This window comes from Siphateles boraxobius, unplaced genomic scaffold, assembly GCF_051911475.1.
Source record: "Siphateles boraxobius isolate OS27281-9 unplaced genomic scaffold, OSU_SipBor_1 88, whole genome shotgun sequence".
In the NCBI taxonomy this organism is placed as follows: domain Eukaryota; kingdom Metazoa; phylum Chordata; class Actinopteri; order Cypriniformes; family Leuciscidae; genus Siphateles; species Siphateles boraxobius.
Genome location: NW_027509217.1, coordinates 642,142 through 657,451, shown reverse-complemented (window position 1 = coordinate 657,451; position 15,310 = coordinate 642,142). Strand labels below are relative to the sequence as shown.

The window sequence follows — 15,310 nt, the reverse complement described above, 5'->3', positions numbered from 1 at the left end:
GATTGTTTGTTCACCTTTTGATACGAATATGAATATTCAAGATAATGCATGTTCGTTATTTGAAGAGGTTTAATAAAGGTTAAAAATAAGGAATTAGCAACTCTGTAATTGTCCATTAACCCTTTCATGCATGAATTTTGATAACCTCAGTCAGAATTTTTCCTGTTTTTATTGCTCTTAAGGCATGATAAGATTTGAAATGTATATATATACAGGTCCTTCTCAAAAAATTAGCATATTGTGATAAAGTTCATTATTTTCCATTATGTAATGATAAAAATTAAACTTTTATATATTTTAGATTCATTGCACACCAACTGAAATATTTCAGGTCTTTTATTGTTTTAATACTGATGATTTTGGCATACAGCTCATGAAAACCCAAAATTCCTGTCTCAATAAATTAGCATATCATGAAAAGGGTCTCTAAACGAGCTATTAACCTAATCATCTGAATCAACTAATTAATTATAAACACCTGCAAAAGATTCCTGAGGCTTTTAAAAACTCCCAGTCTGTTTCATTACTCAAAACCGCAATCATGGGTAAGACTGCCGACCTGACTGCTGTCCAGAAGGCCATCATTGACACCCTCAAGCAAGAGGGTTAGGGGGCTTTCACACTGGCAGTTTAGTTCGGAACGGGGCACGGTTCGCATGAAAAATCGCTAATGTGAACGCTGTCATGGGACCCGGGTGTGCACTGGGGTACCGAACCCGAGACTACCTGGAGGAGGTGGTCTGAGTTCGGTTGCTCCTGAACCGTGCTGCGATTCGCGTGTATGTGAATACTACACGGACTCGGGTGCGCACTTGTTCAGGAAGTAAAGTATCCTGCGCATGCGTTTTAGCCGATTATGATGTATTTAGTTAAATAAAACACACGTAAGGGATGAAGATTTACCCTGGATACGAGCAAGAGTGAGTCTGCAGTGTATTCGCGCATAGTGCGTGCAATCAGGGCAACCAATTAATGGAAATCCACTGTCTCCTCAAAAGAGTCCATTTGCAAGCAGCGGAAAAACAGCTTATGCGAAACACACACACACAGTTAACCTGGGTTGTTTACTCAGCTATGAATAATGGCACCAAATTAATAAAAAACACAATATATTGACCCGCGTCGTGTTTTCTATCATGCGCCGTGCACGTTTGCAATGACGTAAGATGCACGCAAACGCACCAGAGTTCGATAGAATCAAGTTGAGTGTGAAACCAGACCAACGCTGCGGGGGGCGCCGGGAACAAACGCGCTCGGGCTCGGACCGCAGCAAACGAGCCCAGTGGAAAAGCCCCCTAAAACACAGAAAGAAATTTCTGAACAAATAGGCTGTTCCCAGAGTGCTGTATCAAGGCACCTCAGTGGGAAGTCTGTGGGAAGGAAAAAGTGTGGCAAAAAACACTGCACAACGAGAAGAGGTGACCGGACCCTGAGGAAGATTGTGGAGAAGGGCCGATTCCAGACCTTGGGGGACCTGCGGAAGCAGTGGACTGAGTCTGGAGTAGAAACATCCAGAGCCACCGTGCACAGGCGTGTGCAGGAAATGGGCTACAGGTGCCGCATTCCCCAGGTCAAGCCACTTTTGAACCAGAAACAGCGGCAGAAGCGCCTGACCTGGGCTACAGAGAAGCAGCACTGGACTGTTGCTCAGTTTTGCATGTCATTCGGAAATCAAGGTGCCAGAGTCTGGAGGAAGACTGGGGAGAAGGAAATGCCAAAATGCCTGTAGTCCAGTGTCAAGTACCCACAGTCAGTGATGGTCTGGGGTGCCATGTCAGCCGCTGGTGTTGGTCCACTGTGTTTTATCAAGGGCAGGGTCAATGCAGCTAGCTATCAGGAGATTTTGGAGCACTTCATGCTTCCATCTGCTGAAAAGCTTTATGGAGATGAAGATTTCATTTTTCAGCACGACCTGGCACCTGCTCATAGTGCCAAAACCACTGGTAAATGGTTTACTGACCATGGTATTACTGCGCTCAATTGGCCTGCCAACTCTCCTGACCTGAACCCCATAGAGAATCTGTGGGATATTGAGAAGAGAAAGTTGAGAGACGCAAGACCCAACACTCTGGATGAGCTTAAGGCCGCTATCGAAGCATCCTGGGCCTCCATAACACCTCAGCAGTGCCACAGGCTGATCGCCTCCATGCAACGCCGCATTGAAGCAGTCATTTCTGCAAAAGGATTCCCGACCAAGTATTGAGTGCATAACTGAACATAATTATTTGAAGGTTGACTTTTTTTTTGTATTAAAAACACTTCTTTTATTGGTCGGATGAAATATGCTAATTTTTTGAGATAGGAATTTTGGGTTTTCATGAGCTGTATGCCAAAATCATCAGTATTAAAACAATAAAAGACATGAAATATTTCAGTTGGTGTGCAATGAATCTAAAATATATGAAAGTTAAATTTTTATCATTACATTATGGAAAATAATGAACTTTATCACAATATGCTAATTTTTTGAGAAGGACCTGTATTTTTTCTTCTTCAAAAAACAAGTCACTGTAATAGTATGAACTGTAGCTGAAATATAGCTAGTGATGTATGATGTCCAATTTAGTGGACAGATGATTAATCAGAATTTTCTCCCAATCTGAAATCAATATTGGAAAATGTAACTGTGATATGACTCAACGGATTGGGTCGTAAGGTATTTTCATTTAATATTTATTTTAAATGAGAATTAAATCATAAATATAGCATTATTTTCCTATTATTAAATGAAATACTAATGTATTCATATTATTCTAATTCCAGCATTTTTATTTTACTCGCCTCAATTTCTAATCAGCATTTCGACTGAATTTGGTGACATATACAGGACTTCTCCAATTATTAATCCACTTAAAACCCGCCCCTTTATTATCATCAACTGCAAACCTCCATCCAACAAAATAACAATTGATAGAACAAAGCCCCGCTCTACTTTTTTTTTTGATAAACAGTTCCACTTGGTAGTAGCCGGAGATATTTTCCTTGTGTTGTGGCGTACATCCGTGTCAATGTGACTAAGTTCACAAACCATGAAAGAAATCGTATGCTTAGTGTCACTTTATTGCTTCTTAAAGAACATGTGAAATTGCATGTTATTAGACAATGTGTAGTAATGAATGAAATAGACAATGTGTAGTAATGAATGAAATATACAACATACAACAAACTTAAATATTCATATAAAAGAACAAAGAAAAAAACTTTACATTATAACACTGCAGGCAAAGCAGCGCTTCACAACAAGGTCGACGCTCAAGTGGACATTTATAATGTTAACAAAACTAGTATAACTCAAAGAAGCAGTTTAAAAGACACCTCAACACAAATGCTAAAAAGAAAACAAACATTATTATTATTATTATTATTATTAAGGTAACACTTTATTTTAAGGTGACGTTGTTACATGTTACTACATGTACTTACTATAGTAAACAGTAACATATGCATAATTACAAGTAATTAACCCTAAACCAAACCCTAACTCTATAGTAAGTACATGTAGTTAATTAATATTACTCAGAACATATCTGAGAAAGTACAATGTAATTACGTCATCTTAAAATAAAGTGGGAGCATTATTATAGGCCTATAGGCAGTGAAACTGATTTGGAGGCCGATGTGCTCAGTTAATGTGTCAGTCGCTGTCGCTGTCACTCTCGGAGCTGACGAAACAGCCGTCCTCTCCCAACTCAGCCTGGAACCAGTGCCCTGAAAACCACAAACACTCGTCACACTCAATGAAACACTGAGGACCACACACACTCGTCACACTCACTGAAACACTGAGGACCACAAACACCCGTCACACTCACTGAAACACTGAGGGACCACAAACACTCGTCACACTCACTGAAACACTGAGGACCACAAACACCCGTCACACTCACTGAAACACTGAGGACCACAAACACCCGTCACACTCACTGAAACACTGAGGGACCACAAACACTCGTCACACTCACCAAACACTGAGGACCACACACACTCGTCACACTCACTGAAACACTGAGGACCACACACACTCGTCACACTCACTGAAACACTGAGGGACCACAAACACTCGTCACACTCACTGAAACACTGAGGACCACAAACACTCGTCACACTCACTGAAACACTGAGGACCACAAACACTCGTCACACTCACTGAAACACTGAGGACCACAAACACTCGTCACACTCACTGAAACACTGAGGACCACAAACACTCGTCACACTCACTGAAACACTGAGGACCACAAACACTCGTCACACTCACTGAAACACTGAGGACCACAAACACTCGTCACACTCACTGAAACACTGAGGACCACAAACACTCGTCACACTCACTGAAACACTGAGGACCACAAACACTCGTCACACTCACTGAAACACTGAGGGACCACAAACACTCGTCACACTCACTGAAACACTGAGGACCACAAACACTCGTCACACTCACTGAAACACTGAGGACCACAAACACCCGTCACACTCACTGAAACACTGAGGACCACAAACACTCGTCACACTCACTGAAACACTGAAAACCACAAACACTCGTCACACTCAATGAAACACTGAGGACCACAAACACTCGTCACACTCACTGAAACACTGAGGACCACAAACACTCGTCACACTCACTGAAACACTGAGGGACCACAAACACTCGTCACACTCACTGAAACACTGAGGACCACAAACACTCATCACACTCACTGAAACACTGAGGACCACAAACACTCGTCACACTCACTGAAACACTGAGGACCACAAACACTCGTCACACTCACTGAAACACTGAGGACCACAAACACTCGTCACACTCACTGAAACACTGAGGGACCACAAACACTCGTCACACTCACTGAAACACTGAGGACCACAAACACTCGTCACACTCACTGAAACACTGAGGACCACAAACACTCGTCACACTCACTGAAACACTGAGGACCACAAACACTCGTCACACTCACTGAAACACTGAGGACCACAAACACTCGTCACACTCACTGAAACACTGAGGGACCACAAACACTCGTCACACTCACTGAAACACTGAGGACCACAAACACTCGTCACACTCACTGAAACACTGAGGACCACAAACACCCGTCACACTCACTGAAACACTGAGGGACCACAAACACTCGTCACACTCACTGAAACACTGAGGGACCACAAACACTCGTCACACTCACCAAACACTGAGGACCACAAACACTCGTCACACTCACTGAAACACTGAGGAACACAAACACTCGTCACACTCACTGAAACACTGAGGACCACAAACACCCGTCACACTCACTGAAACACTGAGGGACCACAAACACTCGTCACACTCACCAAACACTGAGGACCACAAACACTCGTCACACTCACTGAAACACTGAGGGACCACAAACACTCGTCACACTCAATGAAACACTGAGGGACCACAAACACTCGTCACACTCACTGAAACACTGAGGGACCACAAACACTCGTCACACTCAATGAAACACTGAGGGACCACAAACACTCGTCACACTCACTGAAACACTGAGGGACCACAAACACTCGTCACACTCACTGAAACACTGAGGGACCACAAACACTCGTCACACTCACTGAAACACTGAGGACCACAAACACTCGTCACACTCACTGAAACACTGAGGACCACAAACACTCGTCACACTCACTGAAACACTGAGGACCACAAACACTCGTCACACTCACTGAAACACTGAGGGACCACAAACACTCGTCACACTCACTGAAACACTGAGGACCACAAACACTCGTCACACTCACTGAAACACTGAGGACCACAAACACTCGTCACACTCACTGAAACACTGAGGACCACAAACACTCGTCACACTCACTGAAACACTGAGGACCACAAACACTCGTCACACTCACTGAAACACTGAGGGACCACAAACACTCGTCACACTCACTGAAACACTGAGGACCACAAACACTCGTCACACTCACTGAAACACTGAGGACCACAAACACCCGTCACACTCACTGAAACACTGAGGGACCACAAACACTCGTCACACTCACTGAAACACTGAGGGACCACAAACACTCGTCACACTCACCAAACACTGAGGACCACAAACACTCGTCACACTCACTGAAACACTGAGGAACACAAACACTCGTCACACTCACTGAAACACTGAGGACCACAAACACCCGTCACACTCACTGAAACACTGAGGGACCACAAACACTCGTCACACTCACCAAACACTGAGGACCACAAACACTCGTCACACTCACTGAAACACTGAGGGACCACAAACACTCGTCACACTCAATGAAACACTGAGGGACCACAAACACTCGTCACACTCACTGAAACACTGAGGGACCACAAACACTCGTCACACTCAATGAAACACTGAGGGACCACAAACACTCGTCACACTCACTGAAACACTGAGGGACCACAAACACTCGTCACACTCACTGAAACACTGAGGGACCACAAACACTCGTCACACTCACTGAAACACTGAGGGACCACAAACACTCGTCACACTCACTGAAACACTGAGGGACCACAAACACCCGTCACACTCACTGAAACACTGAGGGACCACAAACACTCGTCACACTCACTGAAACACTGAGGACCACAAACATTTGTCACACTCACTGAAACACTGAGGACCACAAACACTCGTCACACTCACTGAAACACTGAGGACCACAAACACTCGTCACACTCACTGAAACACTGAGGACCACAAACACTCGTCACACTCACTGAAACACTGAGGACCACAAACACTCGTCACACTCAATGAAACACTGAGGACCACAAACATTTGTCACACTCACTGAAACACTGAGGACCACAAACACTCGTCACACTCACTGAAACACTGAGGACCACAAACACTCGTCACACTCACTGAAACACTGAGGACCACAAACACTCGTCACACTCACTGAAACACTGAGGACCACAAACACTCGTCACACTCACTGAAACACTGAGGACCACAAACACTCGTCACACTCACTGAAACAATGGGGACCAAAAACACTCGTCACACTCACTGAAACACTGAGGACCACAAACACTCGTCACACTCACTGAAACACTGAGGGACCACAAACACTCGTCACACTCACTGAAACACTGAGGACCACAAACACTCGTCACACTCACTGAAACACTGAGGACCACAAACACTCGTCACACTCACTGAAACACTGAGGGATCACAAACACTCGTCACACTCACTGAAACACTGAGGGATCACACACACTCGTCACACTAACTGAAACACTGAGGACCACAAACACTCGTCACACTCAATGAAACACTGAGGGACCACAAACACTCGTCACACTCACTGAAACACTGAGGGACCACAAACACTCGTCACACTCACTGAAACACTGAGGGACCACAAACACTCGTCACACTCACTGAAACACTGAGGACCACAAACACTCGTCACACTCACTGAAACACTGAGGACCACAAACACTCGTCACACTCACTGAAACACGGAGGACCACAAACACTCGTCACACTCACTGAAACACTGAGGGATCACAAACACTCGTCACACTAACTGAAACACTGAGGACCACAAACACTCGTCACACTCACTGAAACACTGAGGACCACAAACACTCGTCACACTCACTGAAACACTGAGGGACCACAAACACTCGTCACACTCACTGAAACACTGAGGGACCACAAACACTCGTCACGTCACACTCACTGAAACACTGAGGACCACAAACACTCGTCACACTCACTGAAACACTGAGGACCACAAACACTCTTCACACTCACTGAAACACTGAGGACCACAAACACTCGTCACACTCACTGAAACACTGAGGGACCACAAACACTCGTCACACTCACTGAAACACTGAGGGACCACAAACACTCGTCACGTCACACTCACTGAAACACTGAGGACCACAAACACTCGTCACACTCACTGAAACACTGAGGAACACAAACACTCGTCACACTCACTGAAACACTGAGGACCACAAACACTCGTCACACTCACTGAAACACTGAGGAACACAAACACTCGTCACACTCACTGAAACACTGAGGACCACAAACACTCGTCACACTCACTGAAACACTGAGGACCACAAACACTCGTCACACTCACTGAAACACTGAGGACCACAAACACTCGTCACACTCACTGAAACACTGAGGACCACAAACACTCGTCACACTCACTGAAACACTGAGGACCACAAACACTCATCACACTCACTGAAACACTGAGGACCACAAACACTCGTCACACTCACTGAAACACTGAGGACCACAAACACTCATCACACTCACTGAAACACTGAGGACCACAAACACTCGTCACACTCACTGAAACACTGAGGACCACAAACACTCGTCACACTCACTGAAACACTGAGGAACACAAACACTCGTCACACTCACTGAAACACTGAGGACCACAAACACTCGTCACACTCACTGAAACACTGAGGACCACAAACACTCATCACACTCACTGAAACACTGAGGACCACAAACACTCGTCACACTCACTGAAACACTGAGGACCACAAACACTCGTCACACTCACTGAAACACTGAGGACCACAAACACTCGTCACACTCACTGAAACACTGAGGACCACAAACACTCGTCACACTCACTGAAACACTGAGGACCACAAACACCCGTCACACTCACTGAAACACTGAGGAACCACAAACACTCGTCACACTCACTGAAACACTGAGGACCACAAACACTCGTCACACTCACTGAAACACTGAGGACCACAAACACTCGTCACACTCACTGAAACACTGAGGAACCACAAACACTCGTCACACTCACTGAAACACTGAGGACCACAAACACTCGTCACACTCACTGAAACACTGAGGACCACAAACACTCGTCACACTCACTGAAACACTGAGGACCACAAACACTCGTCACACTCACTGAAACACTGAGGACCACAAACACTCGTCACACTCACTGAAACACTGAGGACCACAAACACTCGTCACACTCACTGAAACACTGAGGACCACAAACACTCGTCACACTCACTGAAACACTGAGGACCACAAACACTCGTCACACTCACTGAAACACTGAGGACCACAAACACTCGTCACACTCACTGAAACACTGAGGGACCACAAACACTCGTCACACTCACTGAAACACCACAAACACTCGTCACACTCACCAAACACTGAGGACCACAAACACTCGTCACACTCACCAAACACTGAGGACCACAAACACTCGTCACACTCACCAAACACTCGTCACACTCACTGAAACACTGAGGACCACAAACACACTCGTTTGACTGTACAGTCAGAGATGTTCACTTAAACACTTAAATGCTTAACCCTCTGGTGCTATTTTTTGTCAATGAAATGAAATGTACTATATTCTAGTTTGATAATGTTTTTTATTTAAAGGGCACCTATTATGCAAAATTCACTTTTACATGGTGTTTGAACATAAATGTGTGTTGGCAGTGTGTGAGCAAAACCGCCCTAGAATGATAAAAATCCACCCAGTGGTTTTTTTTACAATCTCAATAAATCATAAGCACTGTCTCAGAACGAGCTGTTCTAAGATTCAGCTCAATATGACGTAGAATTGCGCAAGCCCCACCGACGTGGTTTGATTGACACTGTGGTTTTGGCATAGACCCCGCCCTCGGTGATCTGTACACCAGCCTTCATTGTTTCAAAGACAGCCGGTGTTCTGACGATTTGTGGTGCCGTGTCAAAAATGTCTCCAAAGAAACATAACTGTTCTGTTCTGGGATGTAATAATGTTCATAGTAGTTTTCACTTCCGACATCAGAGCCACTGAAAACGCAGTGGATGGATTTTATTTAGGAAGGAAAGGCGCCATTTAAACTTCCAAAATACGTTTATGTTTGCGCAAATCATTTTCTGACTGACTGTTTTGTGAATTAGGGTCAATTCAAAGCAGGTCCTGCTTCAAAGTTAATCCTCAAGTGTGGATCGTTGACTACTACTGGAGGTGACGTTGGGTCGCGAACAGAAGTAAGTGTATTGTAAGATTTTTGAGCAAATAGTCATTTCAGTCGATGTCAGCTAATTCAACGACAAATGCGTCTAAAGTTGTTGTCGTCGTCATAGGATGTCTGTGTATGTAATTTAAACCTTGTTTGTATAGTGTGTAACCACACGTTTATAAATATATTTTTTAAAGATATTGTATTAAAAACTGTGCATGTTTTCTGTAAAGACAAGACATCAAAATTGCTAAGTTTATACAAAGGCCAGCACATCGACACAAAGCTGTAGAACGAGGGATATTGGCGTGCAGACAGAAACATCACATAAATGTAATTACGTTTGTACGTAGCAAACGTTATCACAGTATTTGTGTTTGTAGTTCCAAAAAAATTGCGCCAACGTAATCACAGTTTGTGTGTGTCTGTGTGTGTGTTGCACATCCATAATTGCAAAGGGGACGCGATTACAACTCTATAAGTACATACATGTATCAAATAACCATTCCGAGAAGTCCTGGTCCATTCTCATTTGTTTTTCTTCTGCCGGAGTCTCTTCATCATCTGGGTCTGATTCCGGTTCAAACATGTACGGCTGAATGCCATACTAAACATCGCGTCTCTCACTCTCAGCTATTCTGCTTCTACCGACTGTTTATTGCCATAGGTATGCAAGTTACGCCCTTGTCCAAAGGCTGGGCGGGGATATGCAGCTCATTTACATTTAAGGTGGTACACACCAAAACAGCTCTTTTTAAAACAGACCCCAAAAATGACATTTTCAAATGGTTATAATAAATTAACTGTGGGGTATTTTGTGCTTTAAACTTCACAAATACATTCTGGGGACACCCGAGACCAATATTACAGCTTGTAAAAATGGGCATAATAGGTGCCCTTTAATGTTTTTTAGTCTTTTTAGGGTTACTTTGTTTTATACAAAATAATATTTACGCTTTATTTATATTCCATTTATTCACTTTTTGAGCATAGACATGAAAATTCTATTTCCAACTTAAACTGTTGTAAAGCTTGAATGCTTTAGAGCAGTGATTCTCAAATGGGGTACGCGTACCACGAGCGGGAAGCCAGTTGCTTTACTGGAAAGAAACAGACATTTAAATGAAATCCTGGTTAAAACGTAGCAATACTACAGCGGAGAATGGGGAGGATGAAGAAAAAAAGAAAGCCAAAGTGGAGCCAACAAAATAATGTAAATATCAGAAGGGGTATGTTTTGATCAGGTTCACGGCAACAAAGTTACTCATATTGCGGCGTTTTACATTGCGTCCCGACTGCGTATAGCTACGCAATACGAAGTGACCGTTCTCGAAAGGGAACGTACTTGGTTACTAGCGTAACCTCGGTTCCCTGAGAGTAGGGAACGAGTACTGCGTACCTTGCCGCACTGTAGTGACATGGCAAGTTGTCGCTTCAGTGGATTTAAACCTGCTATAATGGCGAATTCAGGTTCCCTTTATAGGCGCTCTGTGTGTCTACGCGCTGATAGCTGTCGGATCTTTACCATGACTGTTCCCTAGGGGTGTAACGATACACAAAACTGATGGTTCAGTTTTCCCACGGTTTTGACGTCTCGGTTTGGTTCGGTTTAGAAAGCTAAAAAATAAATTTTAAACAGTGGTTTAATGAAAAAATTGTGTCTTTGTCTTTAAATTAATTCAATTACAATTAAACGTTTTGCAAGGATTAAATATCTGCTAATGCTGTAAACTATATAGGGAGCCGCACATTACTATAACATTAAAGGTTAACAACAGAGCCTAAATTCAGATGCTATTTATTTTTTAGATATAATAATCAACACCCAACACATTGTATGAAAACATGTAAACTGAACATAAGGCAGTTTTTGCATTAACTTTACTCTAATTTGTTATTGAAATATAATAATTTACACAGTTGCTGTCATTTTCATGAAAGATATTTTAAACGTACTTTAAATAATCAAGATATAATTAACAGGTTAAGTAAAATATAATATATAGGATAATATAGTGCATTTATTTAGTGCAAGAGTTCATTTCTCTAGGCAGTGGACACTGAATCACTTGCCTGATGAAGTAAATATAATGCTAGTGACAAGCTATGCAGTTTTATTGACGTCTTTGCGCTGCTGAAACACTGATTGAGCGATTACACGAGTTATGATGCCTTTCAGTAAGTATACTGTATTTTTCAACATACCTTCAGGTGTCCATGCATGTTTATTCTGTAACTGAGGAAGAGATGATCGCGTTTACTTGCGCTCCGCGCTGCCAATTGAAATGAGGAGCTAATGCAGCGATCTGTCACGCCACATCAAAGAGCGCCAAAACGGCATTTATTGTTTGATTTTTGTGATCAAATAGTCAGAATTTGAAGATTACACCTTGCTTATTATCAAGAAAGTAACAAAACACGGAGCTTCCTATTTGGTGTTAATGGTGGTTAGGCTTCAAAACTGAATTCGTTGTGTACACATTACAGGTCCAATGAGCCGGGCTGGGCGGGGCCGGGGTAGCAGGGGGCGGGGCGGGGCGTGTTCGGTACGCCATGAGAGTATCGCGATTCGAATCGTGGGTTCTGTATCGCCGTTCTTCGGTTCGGTCCGAATATCGTTACACCCCTACTGTTCCCTGTTGGTGGAATGATCTGCCTAACTCAACCAGAGCTACTGAGTCTGTAGCCACTTTCAAGAAACTGCTGAAGACGCAATCTTTTTTGGCAGCACTTGATCCAGTGATACTAACAATTTCTCTTCTCTTCTATTCTAATCTACTAAAAGAAAACACAAAAAAAACACTGTGTTAAATTAAACTGAGAGGGGTCATAGCACTTACGTATTGTTGTCCTACTGTTGGTTTAACTGCTTCTATTGTTCTCATTTGTAAGTTGCTTTGGATAAAAGCGTCTGCTAAATGAATAAATGTAATGTCAGCTGATTGGTGCACACGTCAGAGGCGCCATCGCCATCGGATGTGCAGTTGCTGCAGCACAGCCAATGAGTGAGTCGTCACTCACTGTGCAGTTGCAATGCGTTTTACATATAAGCTTCAATAAATCTGAGGAAAGGAGATTCCCTCAATTTATTATTGTAAATGTTTATCATTGCAAATGTTTATTATTGCAAATGTTTTTCATTTACAATGTTTAATAAATCTCAAAATGATGGCACATCCCTATATCGTATTCATAGCTTTTATTTCTATCTCAAATGATTGGGGCCGGTTAGGGGGTACTTGGCTGAGAAAACATTTGATAGGGGGTACAATATTGAAAAAAGATTGAGAAGCACTGCTTTAGAGGAACAGACTTAAGTTTGATCTCCTTTCAAAGACGACACTTGGCAGATTATTGCTGAAGTGAAAAAGTTAACTTAAAAAAAAAAACAGAATTTTACGTTTATTGTTAAGAAAAATGCACATTAAAACTATTTTAAATTTTTATATGAAATATTTTCAAAATCACGTTTTACTCTAAAACTGCAAGAAAATCAAAGCCATAAATCTGAACAAGTTTTGTTTTTTCTAAACAAATTTTAGCTTGAGATCTCAAAAAATGAGCTTTCAGTCAGTTTGTTTGGCTGCAGTACCAAATGTTTCCAATAAATGAAATTTGCTTCCCATTCATTTCCAATGCGCTAATTTTTGACCGTGAGGAGCACAAGTGTGAATGTTTATACAGGACCATTTATCCTTTTCAAATATTTTTTTCTGTGTGTGTTCACAGAGCAAGTGCCAAAACCTTTACCAAGTTCCGTACCATTCCAATGAATAAAAAAATAAAAAAAGGTAAAAGTTGGCAATATATCCATTGACCACTAGAGGACGACAAACAGACCTGACAGGAGAGGGATGATAAAGATGAAATGTATTCCTTTGCTCGTTGGTCATTTGTGACTTCTTTATTTTAATGCTTTTCTCAATCTGAGTGGTTTAAAACTTGGTGACTTTTTCTTATCAGAACGAACCAAAAAAAAAAAAAAACAAACATAGGAAATGAATGAGAAAGATACTGACACAGAGCAGGGAAATAACCTAAATTCCCGCCCAAAAGTGTGTAATTTTATCATGTTTATATTTTATACACTCTTAATACTCCTGGGCAAAACTGGGCTTATGAGAGACACATTTATTCCTCACCGTTCACTGGAGAAGCACGAGCCTCATCGATGTGGTCAAACTCATAGCTGACGAAGGCACTCTGTGGAGAAAGATTAGAAATCAGTGTGATTCTACAATACAGCATAATTCATGCATCTCTGGCCATAATGAAGAAGATATACATGCCTTGTGTTTGAGGAGCGTCGTCCAGTCCTGCTTTTCCTTTTTCATCAGCTTCATCACTGGCTCATTGCACCTGATTTCCCATGAGCATCTCTCTGCGATGATGTCACCAGACAGCTCCAGCTTTGCGTGGTAATGCCGATCATTCACGTACCCACTGAGATCACATGCATCAAAAGATCCCCATTAAACACAATACAATGCACACGTTCTCTGCTTCATTACGGACAGTAAGTGACATGTCAAGCATCCATACGGATAAGATGACAGTATGATCATGTGACCTGTAGATGACGGTGTCAGAGCTGAATTCACACTTCTGCATCACTGGATTGATGAGCTTCACACAGATGGTCACAAACTCGCCCCTCTGAAACCACTTGATCTGCGGGTGGAAACTGCAGGAAACGCTGGCCGTTATTGACAGACATGAGAAATCATCAGACGCTATGGATGATCACACACACACACACACACACACACACACACACACACACACACACACACACACACACACACACACCTGGGAGGCTGGAATGACAAAAGTGCTGGATTATGGAGAGACTGCGGTTTATTAGCAGCCTGTAATCTGTTGACACTCAGGGCTTCATCTTTGTCGTCTGCATAATCAAAACCAAGTGTCACTACAAGTGCGAATGAATGGACTCGTGCTTATATCCGAATGAACATGAACATGCCTGTTTCACAGCTGGTCTGGTCTGGAGATGAGAATCCATTCACATGGGGGCTAAAACAGAAAAAAATAATAATAATGAGAACGTGAGTCATTACCAAACAAAAACTGGGAGTCAGTTTTTATTCATAACCGGTTAAATAAATAAAAAAATACTGGAACAATAGAAATTTGATACCAGTACACTCGATATACAAACAAATTTTTTTTTTTTTTTTTTTAATGAATCAGCATCAAAAAGACTTGTGAATCAGTCTTGAACTCACGTTAGGCTTAAAAACAAAAAGTTTGGTTCCGG

At 42.6% G+C, this 15,310-nt stretch overlaps 1 protein-coding gene and 1 long non-coding RNA gene across 2 annotated transcripts in view; one reads left to right on the top strand and one right to left on the bottom strand.

Annotated features, from left to right (window-relative positions):
* Positions 1–15,310, top strand: part of LOC143731909 (uncharacterized) — a 233,212-nt gene that overhangs the window by 166,447 nt on the left and 51,455 nt on the right. The gene's annotated exons all lie outside the window — the stretch shown is intronic.
* Positions 3,043–15,310, bottom strand: part of tdrd12 (tudor domain containing 12) — an 88,160-nt gene continuing 75,892 nt past the window's right edge. Inside the window, exons 33-38 of the mRNA XM_077222503.1 lie at positions 15,017–15,066; positions 14,842–14,938; positions 14,603–14,716; positions 14,322–14,475; positions 14,175–14,235; positions 3,043–3,708 (exon numbers count right to left, since the gene is read on the bottom strand). Coding sequence (XP_077078618.1) covers positions 3,635–3,708; positions 14,175–14,235; positions 14,322–14,475; positions 14,603–14,716; positions 14,842–14,938; positions 15,017–15,066 — 550 coding nt within the window. The 3' untranslated portion in view covers positions 3,043–3,634. The remainder of the gene's footprint in view (positions 3,709–14,174; positions 14,236–14,321; positions 14,476–14,602; positions 14,717–14,841; positions 14,939–15,016; positions 15,067–15,310) is intronic.